The 19,680-nt window shown below is 37.3% G+C and overlaps 2 protein-coding genes across 3 annotated transcripts; both read right to left on the bottom strand.

Moving 5' to 3' along the window:
- Positions 1-1,364: 1,364 nt before the first annotated feature.
- Positions 1,365-14,267, bottom strand: LOC135695883 (uncharacterized). Of its 2 annotated transcripts, XM_065215089.2 has the most exons (8): positions 13,825-14,267; positions 8,386-8,488; positions 7,607-7,666; positions 5,903-5,923; positions 4,762-4,799; positions 3,802-3,869; positions 3,309-3,370; positions 1,365-1,657 (listed from the first exon to the last, which is right to left on the bottom strand). In XM_065215089.2, the coding sequence occupies exons 1-8, from the start codon at positions 13,877-13,879 to the stop codon at positions 1,603-1,605; spliced, it is 462 nt and encodes a 153-aa protein (XP_065071161.2). In that variant the 5' UTR covers positions 13,880-14,267; the 3' UTR covers positions 1,365-1,602. The 2 variants fall into 2 exon arrangements, with proteins under 2 accessions (XP_065071161.2, XP_065071162.2); XM_065215090.2 differs by lacking the exon at positions 7,607-7,666 and having other exon boundaries at positions 13,825-13,975.
- A 3,727-nt stretch (positions 14,268-17,994) lies between these two features.
- LOC148958512 (ER membrane protein complex subunit 5-like) lies at positions 17,995-18,770 on the bottom strand. Its single transcript, XM_089112439.1, has one exon. It carries the CDS (start codon positions 18,689-18,691, stop codon positions 18,371-18,373), a length of 321 nt encoding a protein of 106 aa, XP_088968565.1. The 5' UTR covers positions 18,692-18,770; the 3' UTR covers positions 17,995-18,370.
- Positions 18,771-19,680: the final 910 nt, after the last annotated feature.

Genomic DNA, 19,680 nt, shown 5'->3' with positions numbered 1-19,680 from the left:
TTTTAGTTGGATCGGATCATACAAATCGGTACTCTTCGGTTTATAACAAAGTTAATAGAACATCGACCTTGCTTTTCTATCTAGAAAAATCAGGCTTGATGAAATTCTACCTTAAATGTGAGTCTAAACGAAAATGGTTTGATTCACCTAAAGTCTGTTTTCATGGCAAAGCATCTGCAAGACTTTTTGCAGTAGGTTTCACAAATAATAAGAGTGAATAGTTAAAAAAATTGATGAATCGTATGTTCATTTTATCATAAAAAGCACTAAATATATTGATGAAGATGACGAAAAGAGAACAAGCAGTATCGAGGTGTTAAAATACTTAAAATTTGAATATATTACTTCATAAAGGCAATTCACGTTGTTTCGGTATTAACTACGACAATTGAGAAAGAACTGAAGACCATAAGGCCAAAAGGATTGAGATGATGGTTAAGGCCATAAGGATTGTGATGATTAAGAAGACGATTGATGATTATGCCGTTCAGCACGATGATTGATAGGGATGTTGGTGATTGATGAAGATCGAGAAGCTGGTTGTTAGTGGTTATGATGATTAGTGATGATAGTGATTGCTGATAAAGGCGATTTGTTATGATAGCTATGGTGACAATTGATGATTATGCCGTTCAGCACGATGATTGATAGGGATGTTGGTGATAGATGAAGATCTAGAAGCTGGCTGTTAGTGATTATGATGATTAGTGATGATAGTGATTGCTGATGAAGGCGATTTGTTATGATAGCTATGGTGACAATTGATTATTATGATAAAGAGAGTAGCTAAATCATTTCAACCAAAGAGGTGGGCGAACAGTCCATCACAAACCACTTATCACAGCAGCTGTTTTTTCCAAAGAAAAACATTCGATATCCGAGGTTTACTGTTCCTAATGTTTAATGAGAATAACTTGCATATCGACCAACTTTTATATCCAAAGTTTTTATTATAAAGAGACCGCTAAATGTTGCCTTCTGTGACTAATCTGGTTGACCCAGGACAAGAAAACCGCGATACCAACAGATATCTTAACGATGGGCAAACTGGTGCTGCCTTGAGGATTACATGCCCATCTTTCCAAAGACCATTTCCAACTAATGGAATAAACAGGATTAGCCCATGATATTTCCAAACAAACATCGTATTTGTTGCACTATATTGCCTTAAAAATTTCTAGGAAACCTTAGAAATAGAAATTGATAGGATTGGATAAAAAATCAGTTATAAAAACTATTGTATCAGCTTAGGCCTATTTGCGTTGAAATTTGATATCATTGATTGGTTTTAAATATGCATAGTGCACAAATAAGTAATCTTGAATTGAAAAAGCTGTGTCCAGAATGAAATTGCTTCAGAAATGAATCTGTCACGGAAGCCAATTAAATAGGCAGGAGAGACACAATGTGAAAATGAACATGTATACACAATAACAACAACAAAATATAAGATGTCGCAAATTGAGAGAGTTCATATAATCTTTACTGAAATACCTGCAACTTAAGTTACCAATATATACACAGGTCCTTTGTAAACAGCAAATGCGCAGTTTCTTGATAATTTACGGTAGTTCTGACCAGATCGAGATGGCTCTACAGCTCTCACGTGACGTAATCAAGAGGGCGATTGAATCCACCTCTTCTGTTCATGTATTGTCTGAAAGAAAACAATTGTTTAGTGATTACTACGAAGTGTTTTTGTGCGAGGGGTATAACATAAATAAATGCAGGGGAACTTGATATTTCTTAGATTTATTTATAACTGGGGGCGGGCGTAGCAGCCAGCGAGATAGGATGAGGTTTTCAAAATCTCCGTATCATTTAGATTTTTTAACGGTTTAGGACACCAACAACACAATTACTCTTCCCAGGGTCGTCGCTAGCTATTGTGCTCAGGGAGGGGGGCAGGGAAGGGGGGGGTGTTTAGGTCCAATTTGCCGACAACGTTGGTGAAGCATCCTTCGTCAGAATAGCCGGCGTAAAAATTTGCATTGGAGATTATGCGCCAAGAACCTTCTTTTTGAATAAAATAAATGGAATGAAAAGAGATGAGAAGAGCTCACAAATTATGATAGCAATCGAAAGACGTTTACAAAAAAGTTAAGGCAGATTTCCAATAATCAATCTGTAATAAGCATGGAACTCAACGTGAGTGATTTAATAATACGGCTAAAATTAATTGACATCCTTCCTTTATAAACTATAAAAGTCTAAAGACCGATTTTCAGAGGAAAGGCGTGATGTAGAGATTTCTTTGGCAATTTAGCACATGACGAAAAGCGGGCTTGTAAGTTAACTGTGGAAACAGGTTTGACGACTGTTTCTTGTGAATACACAATTCTTCAATGTAGATGCGGCAGACGTTTTTAGAATTTTATGCCTCATTTCTTTGCAGAAGTGTTGATTATTCATGCACAAGCATACGGGTCGAGGGGCTGCCAAGATGGGGCTGCAAATCTGGGAGTTAAAGACTGCGGCTGCAAGGCTGGGGGTTTAACGCTGAGGCTGCGAGACTCGGAGTAGAGGCTTGGGCTGCAAGGCTGGGGGTGCAAGGCTGGGAGTGCAAGGCTGGGGTGCAAGGCTGGGGGTTTAAGGCTGAGGCTGCAAGACTCGGAGTAAAGGCTTTGGCTGCAAGGCGGGGGTTAAAGGCTGGGGATGCAAGGCTGGGGGTGCAAGGCTAGGGGTGCAAGGCTAGGGTTGCAAGACTGGGGGTGCAAGGCTGAGGAACTGGGAGCTTAGGAGCTTGGGAGTTTGGGCCGCAGCCAATCTTAAATTGAATATTGTCATAGTTATCAGCCAATCTGGCAAAAAACGCCATACTTGACCAAAGGATTCGAAACGTAATAGACTAGCATCAACATTTGCAAATCGGCGAAACCCTAGAGTGGTTTCACGTGAGTAGTTTCAAATTCCTTTCAGACTTTGGTGCTCTGATCGAGTTATTTTTGGATTTGCTGTACTTATGCATGTCAAATGCCTTTAGGTCCTGCAAATGGATCATTGTTCTTTTTGCTTGTTGGCATATTTTAGAACTACAGTAAATTACAGTAATTAGATAAGGAAAGAGCCATGTTATCATAGATAGGCTAACATGGAACACATTTAATTGACAATGCATGTATACAGGTATTTCAGGGCGTAAGTTCACGTTTAGTGGTCCAAATTCGAAAGTTCTTGAAATTTGTTCTAAAGACGCCATCGTGTTCAAACTCTATTACCTTTCATCGTACACAGACAATGAATCATTTTTCTCATGTTATTATCTAACTGAGACAAAGACATAAGTGAAATGCTTCTGAGATTCATACCTGTATTTCTTTGCTTTCTCGATCTTAACACAGCCTTCCATTTGCCCCTTTACGTGTTTCCCCTGTGATGGTCAGAAAAAAGGCAGCATTCAATAAAAGTATGCTTAAATAAATTTGACTACGAAAGTCACGACTCTTTTTCAATAAAATTGGCCAGAATTGGGCACTGCCGTACGTCACTATTTGTAATTTCTTCTATCGATAGGAAGAAGGTCAAAATGGTTAGTGAACTAGGCCTATTGACAAACAACAAGAAAGAAGCGCTTTTATTCTATGGCGAAATAAACTGGGTAAGCTCCAGCTTTATAAGAAATTTATATTTACATGCTTATGATAAAAGTCAACAAAAACAAGCTGGCATATCAATAAGATCATTTGAATAGCTATGAGAAACAGGAAACAATCTGTTTATACAAGGTCTATCAATTACAGGAGGACATAATCATTGTGCAATAGGACCCAAGCTGGCTGCATAAAGGATTCAATGACTTACCTTGGTCGTATCGAACGAAGAAAACCCCATCAGCTGCATCATTTGAGTATCATCATCAACTTCTTCTTCTGTACGAAATTATTACAGATTTTTAAAAAAATAAGCTTTCACAATTGCTGTTTTTTCTAAACGTTGATCAACTTCGTTCAACGACAAGATGACCGAAAGGCTCGTACTTGTTTGTTATCAATAAATTCGTAAGAGATCTAAAACGAAATTGTTTTGCTCATTTGTAAAAACAGGCCAGATTAACTGATTTAATAAACAACGGAATAACTGATCAAAGTAAATGATATTTCGACAGCGTATCAGTAGGTCTCTAGAAAAATCTATTTGATAAACATTTTTTTTGAATCTGAAAATCTTCTACTTCACAATTAAGAAAAAATCAGTAACTATTAAAATACAGACATACATCCACGGCACAAGTATGAAAATCATTGTTATTGTATTTGCTATAACCCAGCTTCCGAAAATAGGTTATAGGACACTGAGAAGCTGTGCTTATCGAGCAGGGTCCTGAAATAATAAAGAGCTGGCGAACCCTCACACGCTAAGCGAAGTCTTGGTCATGAGTAACTCGAACCAAAGACCTAAGGATCTGTTGTCCACGACCCTTATTACTGAGCCGGGCTCGTTCCCTTGTCTTGTGTCCAGGGCCATCGCTAAAGGGAGGCTTAAGGGGTGTAACACCCCTTTCCGGAAAAATTCCGTTTCAAAAACGAGGAGTTTTCTACCATCAAGAGGTGCTTAGTCAGCAAATTTTGAAACTTGTCGGCAAACAAAGGATGACTCATCCAATTTGTCGACAAATGGGACATGGAAAACCCCCTTGAGCCCCATTGTGCCGATAAAAGTTAATCTAATAGGGCTCAACCTGAAAAGGAAACGAGCGAAAACATAGATTTTCCGCAAAAAAGAAATGAAAGTATCAAACAGAAATTATTGGAAGTGTGTTACCTTGTTCATGCGTCTTTGATTTGCTAGTTGATTCAGCCCTTAAAAAAATGAAGTTTCAGCTTAGAATCGGTAGTCTTGCAGGTAACATCTTCGTATATTCGGAATAATTCTACTACATTATATTACAAGTTAAACTACAAAACGATAAAAAAAGTGAGAAATGTTGAAATAAAGAAGGGAACACCCATTGAACATGAACAGACATTATGCCTGGCGAGTCAAGATCATTTGAAAAGGTGATTTAAGTTACAGTCACGAGACATAAGGAAGAAACATAAACAATGAAAAACAGGCAGATATGTGTGACTTGCAAAGAAGTGGCTTTGGCTTTAGAACGGCAGTAAAGACGTTTCAAAGTGGTCAAAATTTGTGAATAGACTTAAGACTGTAATGATTCCACTACATCGAAAAATACCACGAAATCTACAGAGTTTGAAACAGATTATATGGAAACAATAGCAAACGCTAAACTGTATTTTCAATTGAGGTTTTAACAAAAAAAACCGACAGTACATAAGCAAAAAAATAGAGAGGGTTTGGGGTTATGCATTAATTATGAACAATCAAAGAAAACAATTGACACATGAGCAGAATATGACAGCTGTTACCGAGCAAAGAATATCATGAAATTAAAATGTAGCTCAAGAAAATTATTAGAAATGTATCGAAAATATTTAGCATAATTATGTTGCTTGGATTAGCAACCAATTGAAATTGATTGTTTTCCGGTTAGCAAATCAAGCTAAAAGAGCGTGTTACTAATCTCATGGATAGAGTTTTCTATTCTAAGTTCGCTCTTCCTGTAAAACGGATACTTGTCGTTTCCAAAATAACACGGCAGGATAATTTTCATCTTATATGACTTTGGACTAGACTCACTACATTACCAAGTACTTTGGTAAGGCAACAACACAACCTGAGCCATAGTTACAGTACTCAAAAAGCAGTGATATTGTTTTCATACTAGCCTGTGTCTTTCACGCATTTAATTAAGCCATTTCTTTAACATTAAGGCATTTTAAATTCTTTCTGGTACAACGCGAGAGAGGTTTCTTGTTTCATAGTGCAAACATAGCATAAAATATCAAAGGAGAACGGCTGCTGATTTCATTAAGGTGAAAATGAAAAGTAGAAAACTTACTTTGATCTAGATCTTGGTGACCTGAAACAAAATAAATATTGTTCAGCGATGTATGGCATACAGAATTTTGAAAAATTTTAAACATTATATTGTGGAGAAAGGTCGAAAAAGTATAAGATTATTTAATTTGTCGAGAAAATATTCTTCCTAACATTCTATGTCACTTTATAATAAATCAATATTATACCCCTATTGTGTAGACGCAATGAGTTCGTATTCACCCTTGGACTCCATTGGTTATATTTTCAATAAGCAAGCGGCACTGATCGGGCAACTTTCAAAAACATTTGCTTGCTTTTCTGAATGGCGTATTTCGATCCAAAATATAAATTTATATCTGGCTTTGAGTTTCGATCTACGTTCTGACTTATTCTACGCTAAAGAGTGACAGATGAAAAAGTTTAGTCTGTCACAAAATGTTTGAATTTTTTAAAGCCAATTCAAGAGTTGCCGACTGGACAGCGAAACAGAAAGCAAATGCGAGAGTGATAAATCATTGTAAGGATTTTGCGGGTTGCCTTGGAGTTATTCAAGTACTTCCGGATAGAATTAGAGATGTTTTCTGGTGAGCCTTGCTGTAACATTGACCACGTCTTGTTTGTAGTAGAGCTTTCAAGATTCGCACGAAGAAAACCGGAGATTTCGAGTAGTTTTCGAAGATCTTCCTACATTTATCGTTTGGATTTTAGTGCCTGTTTAGTAGATCCGTTAACGTTATACTGGAGACAAAGGGTCAGGGTTTATGAATGTTGTTTTGATAACAAAGCTTGAAAGACTGGCGAAATGTTAAAACGCAAAAAATTCACCAATATAGTAAGGCAGCAGGGTGCCTAAATATGAGACTTGAGGAACATCTAAATACAGTTAAGTTGTGTCGGGAATATTCGACTTTAAAGCGACAGATTTAGTGAATTACGTTCGTCAATATCCTGGGAAAATGAACTTTGAAGAGCTATAGAAAAATTATCTCCTCGGACAAACCCATATTCTTTGAAAGACTGATTTTTGCTTGAAACTGACAAGTTTTGTTTGGATAAAATTTTACCATTTATAAAACAAAGATATAAGACTGGGTGTAACTCTTGACTGGTTTATATTTTATTGCTAACATTTAACGTCCATGTCCATTCAGGATATAGAAAGTGGCTTGAAAGGCAATACTGGAAAGTTTGCAGATATGATACCGTTCATTTTGTTGATCAAAATGGAATGTAAGAATCGCACACACGTGAAAAGATACCACATGGAAAGATTCATAGGGGTGAAATATTTAAGTTGATGTTATAGTTTTGCCAAGAAATTGGTTTTACAACTGAAAGTAAATGCCAAGATGTAAACGATGTCTTTATATTGAAAGCGGCAGAGTGGCGCTAAGCTACCTAAGTTCATAATATGAAAAAAGATGAATTAGATGAATAAAAGACAAGGAAATAAGCAAAGAGAGAGAATTTGAGAATGAGGCACAAAAGTGTAAAACGGAGTTACGATGCTCTTTGTAACAGCATTGCTTCAAAGTTTTATACTAGTAAGAGCTCCGGTAAAGAACTAAATTATCAGTGAAGCAGAGATTCAAGTCCTAACACAGGAATTGAGAGAGAATCAAAGAAGAGAGGAGGTGAGATCAAGTCTTTATTATAGCTTTGAAAAAAGATAGGTACCAAGGTTCCAAGACACAAAAAGAATGTAAAGCATTACAAAGCTTACAAGTTCTGGCAACAAAGATGAGTTGTAGGATTTTGTGACAGCTGTTGCTCTTGACAGGACCTGGTCAAGAAGAGGCATGGAATATTAAGGAGTTCCTCCTAAAAATGGTACCAGTACTCTAAAGAACAATGGAATCAATATCTATAAATAGATGAAACAGGACCTAAGCGAAGAAATGGGAAAATATGGACCTAAGCGCTTGAGAGAGGGACCCAAGTTTTTTAGAAAAGTTTAGCAACCAGATTATTTTTACTCATCAACATATCACTGATAAAATCTGCCAGTGAATTGGAATTTCTAGGCAGGCTCTTGTCCTATGGGGATGCTATGTCCCTTGTCCCCCATTCCCCCCTCCATTGCTATGGCCCTGCCTCTAAAGTAGGAAAATTTCTATTTAAAGCTTTGAGAGATATATAATGCATCAGGGGTTTCTAACATTACTTATTTTCAGGATCTCCTGCATAAACAACAATTTAAACTAAACATGAAAACTATTTACTAAGATCATTAGATTATAGAATGTCAATGAATTTGGGAAATGGACAGAGTGATTTCATTCCAAATTATTTCATACTTTTTAGGTCTAAAGTATAAGTAATTCTGGGTTAAATTCAATACTTCTAGTACATACTTTAAATTTGAACATTTTAAGCACGATGTTAAGCACTGACAGTAATTTTTAAAAAATTTGAATGTCCCTCTGAGGTACTCAACTTTCATCCATGGATTTAGCATTAATGCAGCCTGAAAATTCATGGGAGGCTTTTCAAATGTCTTACCGTTCTCTTGCACCATCTCGTTCATTGTGTCTTTCCCTGTCTCTGCGCCGAGGGGACCGTGATCTGTGTCTTCTTGGAGATCTGGATCGACTTCTTCTTCTTTCTAGAGGGAAATTATTTATGGATGAACCAAAGTTTCAATTTTTGATGCTATGATTGTGCCCAAACATTCTTCCCAATTGGAATGACAGTCAATCAATTGACTTATAAATGAAAAAGTTTTCCACATGGTACCATGAGGTTTTGTGGCATTTGAATTATGTTCAATATGTTTTCTTTTAGACTCATTTACAAGGTCCAAGTACCCTTCAGCAAAAACTGGTTTATGAAAAACATTATTCTCTATTAACAACAGTAGGACTCCAGTATGCCAGCAACATTCATTGAACAATCAACTAATTTATAGGACTTCTCAACACAAGTGCAAATTAAGCCATTTTCTAATTGAACTGTAAATTCATTTGAATTAAAATCAAATTGATCACTGAAAAGTGGCTAGTGGATTTTAATGCCATATAAAAATTCTTAAGAATAATTTTTTCATTTTGCCTCCAAAGAAGGATGCAAAAAATATTGAATAGTAAGAGAGTAAAATATAGAAGTTGAGAAATTTTCTATAAAGTTAAGGCTGATTGCTTCTTCAATCTCAAGTCAGCAGGACAAAAGAACAAAACCTCGAATTCAAGCCCTGAATTTGTCTGAAACACGGGGAATCCATATTTTTATAGAGATATCATAACTGTATAACTGCCACTACAGTCTGCACAAAGAGGATGTGAATCTATTTTGCGAGAGTGTGGTGAGAGAGCAACAATGCATGCAGATGAAAAGGAGTATAAGTGACTGTGCAAAAGTAGACAGCAGTCTTCATCATGTGGAAATTACGATATGTATTGAACCACACAATTTTTTAAGTGCTACTTCATGACCCATTCATTTCCAGTAGGATTTGAAAAAAGCAAGAGGATTAGCCTATTTTAACCAAACAGTTTTGCTAATACAGTCAAGTGGTTTCCTAACACATCTCAACAGGAAGAAAAAAGTATGAGAAAACTAAACAGATATTCCTTTGAACAGTCTTTCATATTTCCTAAGAAATTCCTCAATAAATTAGTTATCATCTGATAGAGTTTCTTACTGTCTTTTGCATTGTATAATATATTGCTTTATTGTAATACAATGAACCAATTCTTGCAATACTGCTTTAAACATGACACAGCTGTTACATCTATTCTTCTGGGAAGATGAGGACAGCAAATATTTTGCCATTTGACAGACCACAATAGGCAACTTTCAAAAACTGAGTGACTTTCAAAATTCAGTAATAAATGGTACACTCACTCCATTAAGCTAATCATTTTAAAAGATTATTCACTTTTGCTTCCTTATACCATAAATTTGTTGTTTGCAGGATTGTTACTGGTTTCTGGAAAAAAAATCAAAAGGACGACCATTTTTTTGATCTTAGGACTTGAGGGAATCTTAGGCCATAAGTGCTCCTCATACTTTTCTTGTGTGCTTTCAAAAGGTAGACGGTAAATACTACATTTTTTGCATGAATTGGTCAGTGGATGAGGCTAAAAACTAGGGGGGGGCACAGATCAGCATTTGGTGCGAACCAGCAAAAAGTCAGCTTTGTAGTGATTCCATTCATTCTAATTTTTCCTCACCTATCGCCATCCATTTTTACTTTGTTTATTTTACCTACAGTAATTTCTTCACATCACTACCTCATCACTACACTCTACGAACATATCACTATGTCAACATTTCCTCTCTTTTGTTTAGGCCCTCATTAACCCTACACATCTACCTAAATCTCAATTCATAAACTATTCACACTTAGTCTAGCCCTTCCTATCCTTTGTTTTCCTTACATCATTAGTGTTAATTCTAGATATTCATTTCTGTATATAAGCATGTTAATTTTTATGTAAGTCAGTTCAGTTCAGTTCAGTTCAGTTCAGTTCAGTTCAGTTCACATCAGAGTTACACAGGCAACACACTGTCTCTCTCACTGGCTCCGTGTTCTCTGCACGTAAAATAAGACACGCTGGGTTGGAAATGACACGTTAGTCAAGGATGGTTTTATTAGTGAACGAATCGCACATAACAAGGCTCAATTCTCGTTACACTAAAATGGTGACCATGACGTGACCCGACATGGCTAAAAACAACATCCTTCGACGTTATTTTCAACCCAACTCAACGCAACAGAATTTGTCAGCTTCCAAAACTCAACTGGATTTGTCACACACTCGAGCTCAGCTAGACAACACAGCACCCGGACACAAGTGTCTCTATTCGCCTCACATCCTCGGCAGCTCCACGGCACTATCCGGTGCTCGGCAGTGTCTCACGCTCTTCGCAGGTTCTTGGTTACCCTACTCATAAAACCTTGGCATCCACGCACTCGACTCACTGCAGTGCCCTCGCATCCCGGTTCTTGGTCACCCGACTCACAAAACCTTGGCAATTCACTCATCGCAGGTTCCTGGTAAACCTATTCACAAAACCTTGCTCAACATCGGACTACGTCGCAAATTCAAGTCAATTTTCATCGCTGCTTGCAGACCCGCACATGGTACACGAAAGCAAGTCAACGAACAAATTGGACATTCGAACATTTAAGTAATTTTTATACGTATATTTCTATCATCTTAATTATTCGCAGCTAACCACATACTAACACTTATCGAATCCTTCGCTATCGCTTGCATTCTAGGGGGGGAGCTATGTAGTGATTCCATTCATTCTAATTTTTCCTCACCTATCGCCATCCATTTTTACTTTGTTTATTTTACCTACAGTAATTTCTTCACATCACTACCTCATCACTACACTCTACGAACATATCACTATGTCAACATTTCCTCTCTTTTGTTTAGGCCCTCATTAACCCTACACATCTACCTAAATCTCAATTCATAAACTATTCACACTTAGTCTAGCCCTTCCTATCCTTTGTTTTCCTTACATCATTAGTGTTAATTCTAGATATTCATTTCTGTATATAAGCATGTTAATTTTTATGTAAGTCAGTTCAGTTCAGTTCAGTTCAGTTCAGTTCACATCAGAGTTACACAGGCAACACACTGTCTCTCTCACTGGCTCCGTGTTCTCTGCACGTAAAATAAGACACGCTGGGTTGGAAATGACACGTTAGTCAAGGATGGTTTTATTAGTGAACGAATCGCACATAACAAGGCTCAATTCTCGTTACACTAAAATGGTGACCACGACGTGACCCGACATGGCTAAAAACAACATCCTTCGACGTTATTTTCAACCCAACTCAACGCAACAGAATTTGTCAGCTTCCAAAACTCAACTGGATTTGTCACACACTCGAGCTCAGCTAGACAACACAGCACCCGGACACAAGTGTCTCTATTCGCCTCACATCCTCGGCAGCTCCACGGCACTCTCCGGTGCTCGGCAGTGTCTCACGCTCTTCGCAGGTTCTTGGTTACCCTACTCATAAAACCTTGGCATCCACGCACTCGACTCACTGCAGTGCCCTCGCATCCCGGTTCTTGGTCACCCGACTCACAAAACCTTGGCAATTCACTCATCGCAGGTTCCTGGTAAACCTATTCACAAAACCTTGCTCAACATCGGACTACGTCGCAAATTCAAGTCAATTTTCATCGCTGCTTGCAGACCCGCACATGGTACACGAAAGCAAGTCAACGAACAAATTGGACATTCGAACATTTAAGTAATTTTTATACGTATATTTCTATCGTCTTAATTATTCGCAGCTAACCACATACTAACACTTATCGAATCCTTCGCTATCGCTTGCATTCTAGGGGGGGAGCTATGTAGTGATTCCATTCATTCTAATTTTTCCTCACCTATCGCCATCCATTTTTACTTTGTTTATTTTACCTACAGTAATTTCTTCACATCACTACCTCATCACTACACTCTACGAACATATCACTATGTCAACATTTCCTCTCTTTTGTTTAGGCCCTCATTAACCCTACACATCTACCTAAATCTCAATTCATAAACTATTCACACTTAGTCTAGCCCTTCCTATCCTTTGTTTTCCTTACATCATTAGTGTTAATTCTAGATATTCATTTCTGTATATAAGCATGTTAATTTTTATGTAAGTCAGTTCAGTTCAGTTCAGTTCAGTTCAGTTCACATCAGAGTTACACAGGCAACACACTGTCTCTCTCACTGGCTCCGTGTTCTCTGCACGTAAAATAAGACACGCTGGGTTGGAAATGACACGTTAGTCAAGGATGGTTTTATTAGTGAACGAATCGCACATAACAAGGCTCAATTCTCGTTACACTAAAGCTTTTCCTGCGCTTGCACGAAATCTGAATCTCAACAGTTTTTCTGTCCACTTGTGCACCCCCAAAATTTTATTCTCCTACAAGTAAAGAGTCACTTTGGTACATTTTTCTAGGAAAATATGGCTGTCTGTGAAAGCATGAGCCGATTTTTGATGACCTGGTCAGCCTAAAATTTAATGTTTTTCCTAGCGATTCTTGTATTTCTCTTTTGGCTCCTCCATCAGGTGCAATGAAAATATCAACTTAAGGGTAAAACAATTGAAAAAAACTCTCAAAATGTTATTCTAATATATTCCTACCTTTTCAGCATGTTTGGGACAAAAGTATTTCCAATTACCCTTATTTGGTTGATTTTGGCAGTGGTATCAATAAACAAATTCTGTTAAATAATTTCGCAGGAAGCCCATTCAGTGAGACAAAAAAATTTGTGTAGAAAACCAAATATTCAATTACAATTCTATTTCAATTTTCTAGTACAGAATTTAATTCAGAGACCAAAACAAAAAACAACTCTTCTATAGCTTTTTCAAATTTGAGATATCATCGATTTTCTCCAATGCTGTCAGAGAATGGGCCTATGCTGTCCTGACTTTCGCAGTGTAAAAAGATGTGAAAAGTGTTTTTTTGTTATGTTACTTTTATTGCTCTTTCTACTGAATGTTAATAGTAGAATTGATAATATCAAACTGAGATAAGTTTAGTTGTTAAGTATCCTTTGAAAGTCTCAAGTGACTCTTGGTTAAAAAAGTTTCCTGATAATCTTCAGCCTATTTTGGACTAGGCCATACCTTTGAAGAACAATATTTAGTATTATTCAATATACATAGAGATGATATAGACCCATACTGATCGCTCATCACTCTTACTAACTACTCATTCACAAATAAGCCACTCTCAATTAACAATCTATTCGAAATCAAATTAAATATAAAGAGTTTTAAAGTCAAATCTCGTAAAACCAGTGACTTAAAATTACGATCTTCTGAAGACTTCAGATATCAATAAAAATTTACAAGAGGCAACGGCCTAAAAATCTGCCATGTTTCAAACAAACAACAGACATGAACCTTAAGAGCAAGATAATAAAACTACATGTAAGCTGAGAAGAAAATAGACTTACCACGCCTTACAGGCGATCTGCTTCTACTTCTTTGATTTACGTTCCCCCCAGGCATCTTTTCTTTCTCACTCTGTTGATGAAAACCTTCAAAAATGTTGAACCTTTTCTATTCTGACTCTCAGTGCCATAAACTGACTATGGAAACGAGGCAGCTCAGGTCTAGTGCTGTCCGGATGAGCAAAGTTATCTAAAAAGGTGTATTTTCCAATATTTTTTCAAATCAATGCACGCTAATTCTCGAGAGTTCAAGTCTACTTGGCATGTAGACAGCCAGAAAGAAGGCAAAATAATCGACAGCCACGTTGCTGGAATGTATTAAAGCAGAAAAGGTGATTTGGAGATTGCTGGACATTTATCAATCGACTATTCATTCATTTTTCAACGTATTTTCAAGGAAAACATAATTTGAAGGCAATTCAACAAGGAAGATTAATGAACAACACAATTTGCACCCAAATCTACTTTTTAAATAAGCGCCCCCCTCGATAAAGCGCCTCCTTCAAACAAGCACCCACCCTGGAGCCTCAAAGCAGGCACCGCGGAGCAGGGGGCTGGGGGGGGGGGCTTTAGCCAATATTAAGTAATTAAATATCAAACTACCAGAAAAGCCTCTTTTTATACGGTTTTAGCCCCCCTCCCCACTTTTTTAGACCCCCCAGTTTTCTCAACGCTCCGCGGTGCCTGCAAAGATTAAATAAGTGCCTGGACGCTTATTTGAGGCATTACGGTATATGAAAGTCGGTAAAGATAGAGATGGAACTTGCATGGCTTTGGAAGGGGGGGGGGGGCTGGAGACAAGACAAGTCCATTAATCAGTAGGCAAGAGCATCAATTGATAGTCAACGGACAAGAGCAATGATCGCTGTTCATTGGACGAGAGCAGTAATCAGTGATCATTGGACAAAAGCAGTGATCAGTGATCAATGGACAAAAGCAGTGATCAGTGATCAATGGACAAAAGCAGTGATCAGTGATCAATGGACAAAAGCAGTGATCAGTGATCAATGGACAAAAACAGGGATCGGTGATCAGACGAAAAATGCAGTGTGTTGGGTTTATTTTACTAATAAACAGCTGCAATAATCCAACATCTCCAGAATACTCCCTATCCAGTCAAAACATGAAATAGCCCCCTTTTCTCCCCCCAGAAAATGTTATTGAAGAATGATTGTCAAGACGAAAGTAAGAAACTTGGCTAGATCCTTTACTTAATTTGGCTGTGCGATTTCGATCAAAAGCTGCCATCCACAATTCCAAATCATTGGCAGCAAAAGTTCCTTTGACGCACTTTTTCCAGCTGCAGTCATTCATTAAGGAAACTAGCAGCTGTGTTTCCATATAAATTCTTTGAATGTAATACTGTCGAAGAATTGCACAATATTCGTCTAGGCATAGATCTAAATAGCAAGAGGTATTTTTGAATCGATAAGTGAATAACAAGCACATGACACCGAAGCGTGAAAGCGTTATTTTGGGTCTAGTAATTTGACAATTAAAACATATACTACCCAACTTTACCGATGAATAGAGCACATGGCCAATTTTTCGATCGCAAAAGCAAATAAACACACTTGACATCTTTAAGCTGTCTCTGACAAAAAAATAATAGCATTTTGTGCGCGCAAACAGTCGCTTAGGACAAAAATGTCATATTATGAAAATCCATTGATTCCTTTCAGCATTAACCAACATACATTATGTGATCACATGTAAGCTAGGCATGCATCAGGTTAACAAAAACGAATTATGTGCCGAAAACTGTCGAAAAGAATACGCGAGAATGGGTATGAATGGGTCTGTTGTAAATTAAGTTCGAAAACTTCGACAGGTTCAAGTCTAGGCGTTAACATATCGGCGAAAAAGTTTTGAACGGGATTTCAGAAGACTTCCGACAATATTTCAAGAAACTCCGAATAATTCTTAGTCTGTGATTTCTAATGAAAAGTCGCTAAGTAGAATTGTCGATCAATCATCTTTGTTCAAAGTTCTACAGAAAGCCATACAAGGCCAATCAAAAGTTTGCAAAAAGAACTTTAGCAGGTAAATCTATGGCATCTGAAACATTGATTCGGAAGGGAACATATCCTAGGATTGTGACTTCACGGCCTCAATCCTATCTTAACGTGGATTTGGAAAAAGTCAGAGATGCCGGAGAAGGGGGCGCGGGGGGGGGGGGTCAGACAGCCTTGTTGATAAGAGGGGCAAGGGGGACGAAAGGGCCCTTCTCATAAAGAGTCATTGATATAGGCCTTTTGTAATTAGCAAAGAATTTCCTGTGAAATTCTGACTGTAGAGCCTCAATCATGACGAAATTTCTCAAAACTTGTAAACAATTTTCATGCTAAAAGCTAGCCAAGTTTCGAGATACCTAAAGAAGATTGAAATAAATGACAGTTAATCTTTCAAATGCCCTTTTTATTTAAGCCTGCCCCCTTGCCACTTGGTCGTTCCGGCGTTCCTGGCAATAGTTTTTCTGGGAATTCCGGCTTCAGCATAAGATGTGTCTTGCGTCTTTCCGTGTAAAGTGGCAATGGTTTACGGCCGCAGTTTTGCGCTTTATTTTATTGCAGAATGCGGCTTTGGTTAATTTTTCTACGGTTTTCAGTGTTAATGAAAGTTTTAGTTTATTTGCATGTTTGCTTGCCATTTACATTCCCAAGAGATGCTTGCCAAACTCAGTGAAGGGTGAAGGCAGCAATTGTAACTGTACAGATTATTTGATGTTAGTTTCTACAATAGTGAACGTACACCCATTACGACTAACAACAATTTCAAGGATTGCATAAGACAGATTTCTTTCTGCCAAAAGGAAAATGCGTGTTTATTTTTGAGGAACAAAGTTTTGAGAAAATCGAATTGTGTAGCATTTTGTGCTGTCTTTATTGATTCTGGGAGTGAATTCCAGTTCTGAATTTTGGAATGTCAAAAGGGTTCTTAAGTCAAAGGTTGCAACCTGTTGTTTTAGGTACAAAGTGCTAAAATTTTGACTGATTGGAATGATGTATGGTAGTTTCTTTTGAGTAAGACCAAAAGTCTGAATAGGTTGATCGTATAATGGCCTCTAGTTAATTTACTCTATCTTGTCCTGACTTACTTTACCACACAAAATCTATACAATTGTAGTGACAAGGTATAAATTAAGTCATATATTCTCTATGTCGCCCATAAATCTTGCTAATCTTTTCAGAAAGCATCAAGTTTAAATCTTCCTCGATCTGGACACCAAGCAAAATAAAATTTTCTCTTTTCCAACTGCAAATTCTTTGTAAGTTTCAAACTCACTTGTGCTTTTATTCTTCCTTCCAATTGCGAAAGCTTGAACTTTAGAGGGATTTACATTCATTTCATTGGATTTAAACCAATCAAGACATTTATTAGTGTTAATTTTTTCAAGTTGCGATAGTTTATTTGTATTTTTGCAGTGAAAAATCTAGTTAAGGCAAATACTGAAAATCAGAGTTCCAAGTATTGGTTCTTGTGGCACTCCTTGTACAAGTCTACCCCAGGAGCTGCAACAACCTTTCACTTTGACTACTTCATTACTTTGAGATAGATAGCTTTGTATAAGCAAAAAAGAATTTCCATCTACACCATAGGCAAGTAGTTTTGCTAAAAAAAGGTTTTTTTGGAGACAATCAAAGGCTTTGACACGTAAGGAGCTGCACCAGAATGTTTATCCTTCCAGACCAATTATTTTCTAAAAGAGTTGCTATATGCACTTTAAGTATTTCAAAAAATGTTCTTCAGAAAATAGAGAAAGTTGTAGTTCTATTGCTTTCTCAAATACCTTAGAGTGTGTTGTGAGTAGACTTAGTTGTCTAAAACTTTCTTTATTTTAAAGAAAGCCATATGTTATGTTTGGAAATAGAAAGATCCAATAATTGTGAATGGTCTCTTTCAACGAGAGGAAATAGAAAAAAAGAAGGGACGTGCTCGTGTAGATTAATGAGGTCTGCCTGTGGCCTGAATTCATTCTTGTGGATCCCCAAGAGAGCCATCAAAGCGGTGCCAACAATTTACTCTTTTAGACAATAGACTGTAGTTTAGTTGTACATAGGAATTTAATGTTTTAAAAATTAGACTGTAATTTCAAATGTTATAATTAAGTTTAACTTTATATACTTTTTGTTGTATCCCTACTTAGCCTGTAAGCTAAATATTCTTGACACGTTAATAAAGATTTTGATTGATTGATTGAATTCCTTTAAATCATATTACTTGATACAATGTTATTTGACAATATATAAACACTGAAACAATGCCAACAACTTTAATGCAAGCAACATAGCTTTCTACAAAAGTATTCTGTCTGAAACAAGGATAAGAATTAAAAGGAACGTGTTTATTATTGCCTTTCATTTTTATTTCTTACCAAGGCAGTTAATATCAACAACGCATTTATTAATTTCTCTCCGAGATGGCTTTCAAATCTTTGAAACTCACACTAAAGTTGAATGAACTCATTCTGCCTTGCTCTGTTTTGGTTGCAAGTTTATGTTCGCCACCGGAATTCCATCTGTTCTTTGCGAGTAGTGCATGTTTCTTCTTAATCCTGCAGAAGGTCAGAGAACATGATTTTTCCTCGATGATTGAAACTATAAAAGGATGATCGATTCCCGAATGTTTCCCAAGATTTAGAAGCAAGTTCTGCTGCTGCATGAATGTCTCTTAGCTCTCCCGCAACTCTAACTATTCCAAAAACTGCGAAAATCAGAGAGAGCATGACTTGGACTAAAATGTCAGTTGGCAAACTCGCAAAATCTTCCTCTTTCAGCTTTAGATACGTTTTAAACTGAACAGCCGAGTATCCAGCATGCACTAACGATAAGATTCCAACTGTAACAAGTACTTTACCAAAGAAACTCATTTTGAAGTTGACGTGACATAAAACTGCTCTCCTAAATGTTGACTTTCAAAATGGCGGAGACGCTTTGAATGAGCGCTATACCATTTGCCGGACCAATCTCGCCGAACAGAAAACCCATACGAGGCACGTAGTTCAGGGTGGCGAAGGGGAACAAAACAACAATCGTAGCAGGCCTTTCTATCGAGCATGGTAACATTTACAAAAATTGACACCTTCATGTAAGCTATCAGGGAGGTAATATTCTATGTGGGAATTCGCAAAATGATTTCAAAGATCTACAGTACAAGGAGAGATTCACAGAATGTTCACAGACAGTGCGATTCAATGATGTCTACAGCAGCTCCCAAACTGTTTTACCAGTTGTACATCAAGGATCAGTCTTTGGCCCTTTTCTTTTCAATTTCTGCACCAATGACTTTTTTTTATTTTATCAAAGGGGCATGTGCTCTTGTCAACTAAGCAGATAAAAAATTCTTTGCACATTTTTAAAAAAGCCTGCCGCAACTATATATTTTTTCGGAAAAGAAGGTGAACATAGTTCGATAACAATCAAGAGATCGCGAACACATAGAGTTGTACACAGGACATCAAACTATAGAATCTTAAGCTATAGAAACTAGAGAAGCTGGAGTCGCTTGGTGTTTTGGTGTCACTATAGATCATAAACTAAACTTTTTAACATTCGCATATCGGAAATTTGCGAAAAAGTAGCAACACAGCTAAACATGATTGAAAGACTGAAATATTTTTTTGTTTTTAAGGAAAAAAGATCGTCGACTAGAAATTGTTCTACGCGAACTTCAACTACTGCCCTTTAGTATGATTTTTCTCTTCGGCTCGCATACATGAGATCGCCAAAACAGGAACGAACTCTACATAGTGAGTAAGAAACACCGCAACTCGATGAGAATTAACAACAACAAACACACATATACCGTAATGGCTAATATTTCGTCCCGGCATACGGGGCTTCATCAGAGCAAAGAACT

Source organism: Rhopilema esculentum, chromosome 14 (genome assembly GCF_057945365.1).
Source record: "Rhopilema esculentum isolate cy_ngs chromosome 14, ASM5794536v1, whole genome shotgun sequence".
Taxonomy (NCBI): Eukaryota; Metazoa; Cnidaria; class Scyphozoa; order Rhizostomeae; family Rhizostomatidae; genus Rhopilema; species Rhopilema esculentum.
This window is presented reverse-complemented; position numbering and strand designations above follow the sequence as displayed.

Excerpts from the sequence above, each read along its gene's own strand:
- LOC135695883 (XM_065215089.2), bottom strand. The coding sequence starts at position 13,879 with ATGCCTGGGGGGAACGTAAATCAAAGAAGTAGAAGCAGATCGCCTGTA. Across the intron at positions 5,924-7,606 it reads CATCTTTGTTGCCAGAACTT|GTCACCAAGATCTAGATCAA; the intron begins GTAAGCTTTGTA and ends ATTTTGTTTCAG. Across the intron at positions 3,371-3,801 it reads CTTCGTTCGATACGACCAAG|GGGAAACACGTAAAGGGGCA; the intron begins GTAAGTCATTGA and ends TGACCATCACAG.
- LOC148958512 (XM_089112439.1), bottom strand. The coding sequence starts at position 18,691 with ATGAGTTTCTTTGGTAAAGTACTTGTTACAGTTGGAATCTTATCGTTA.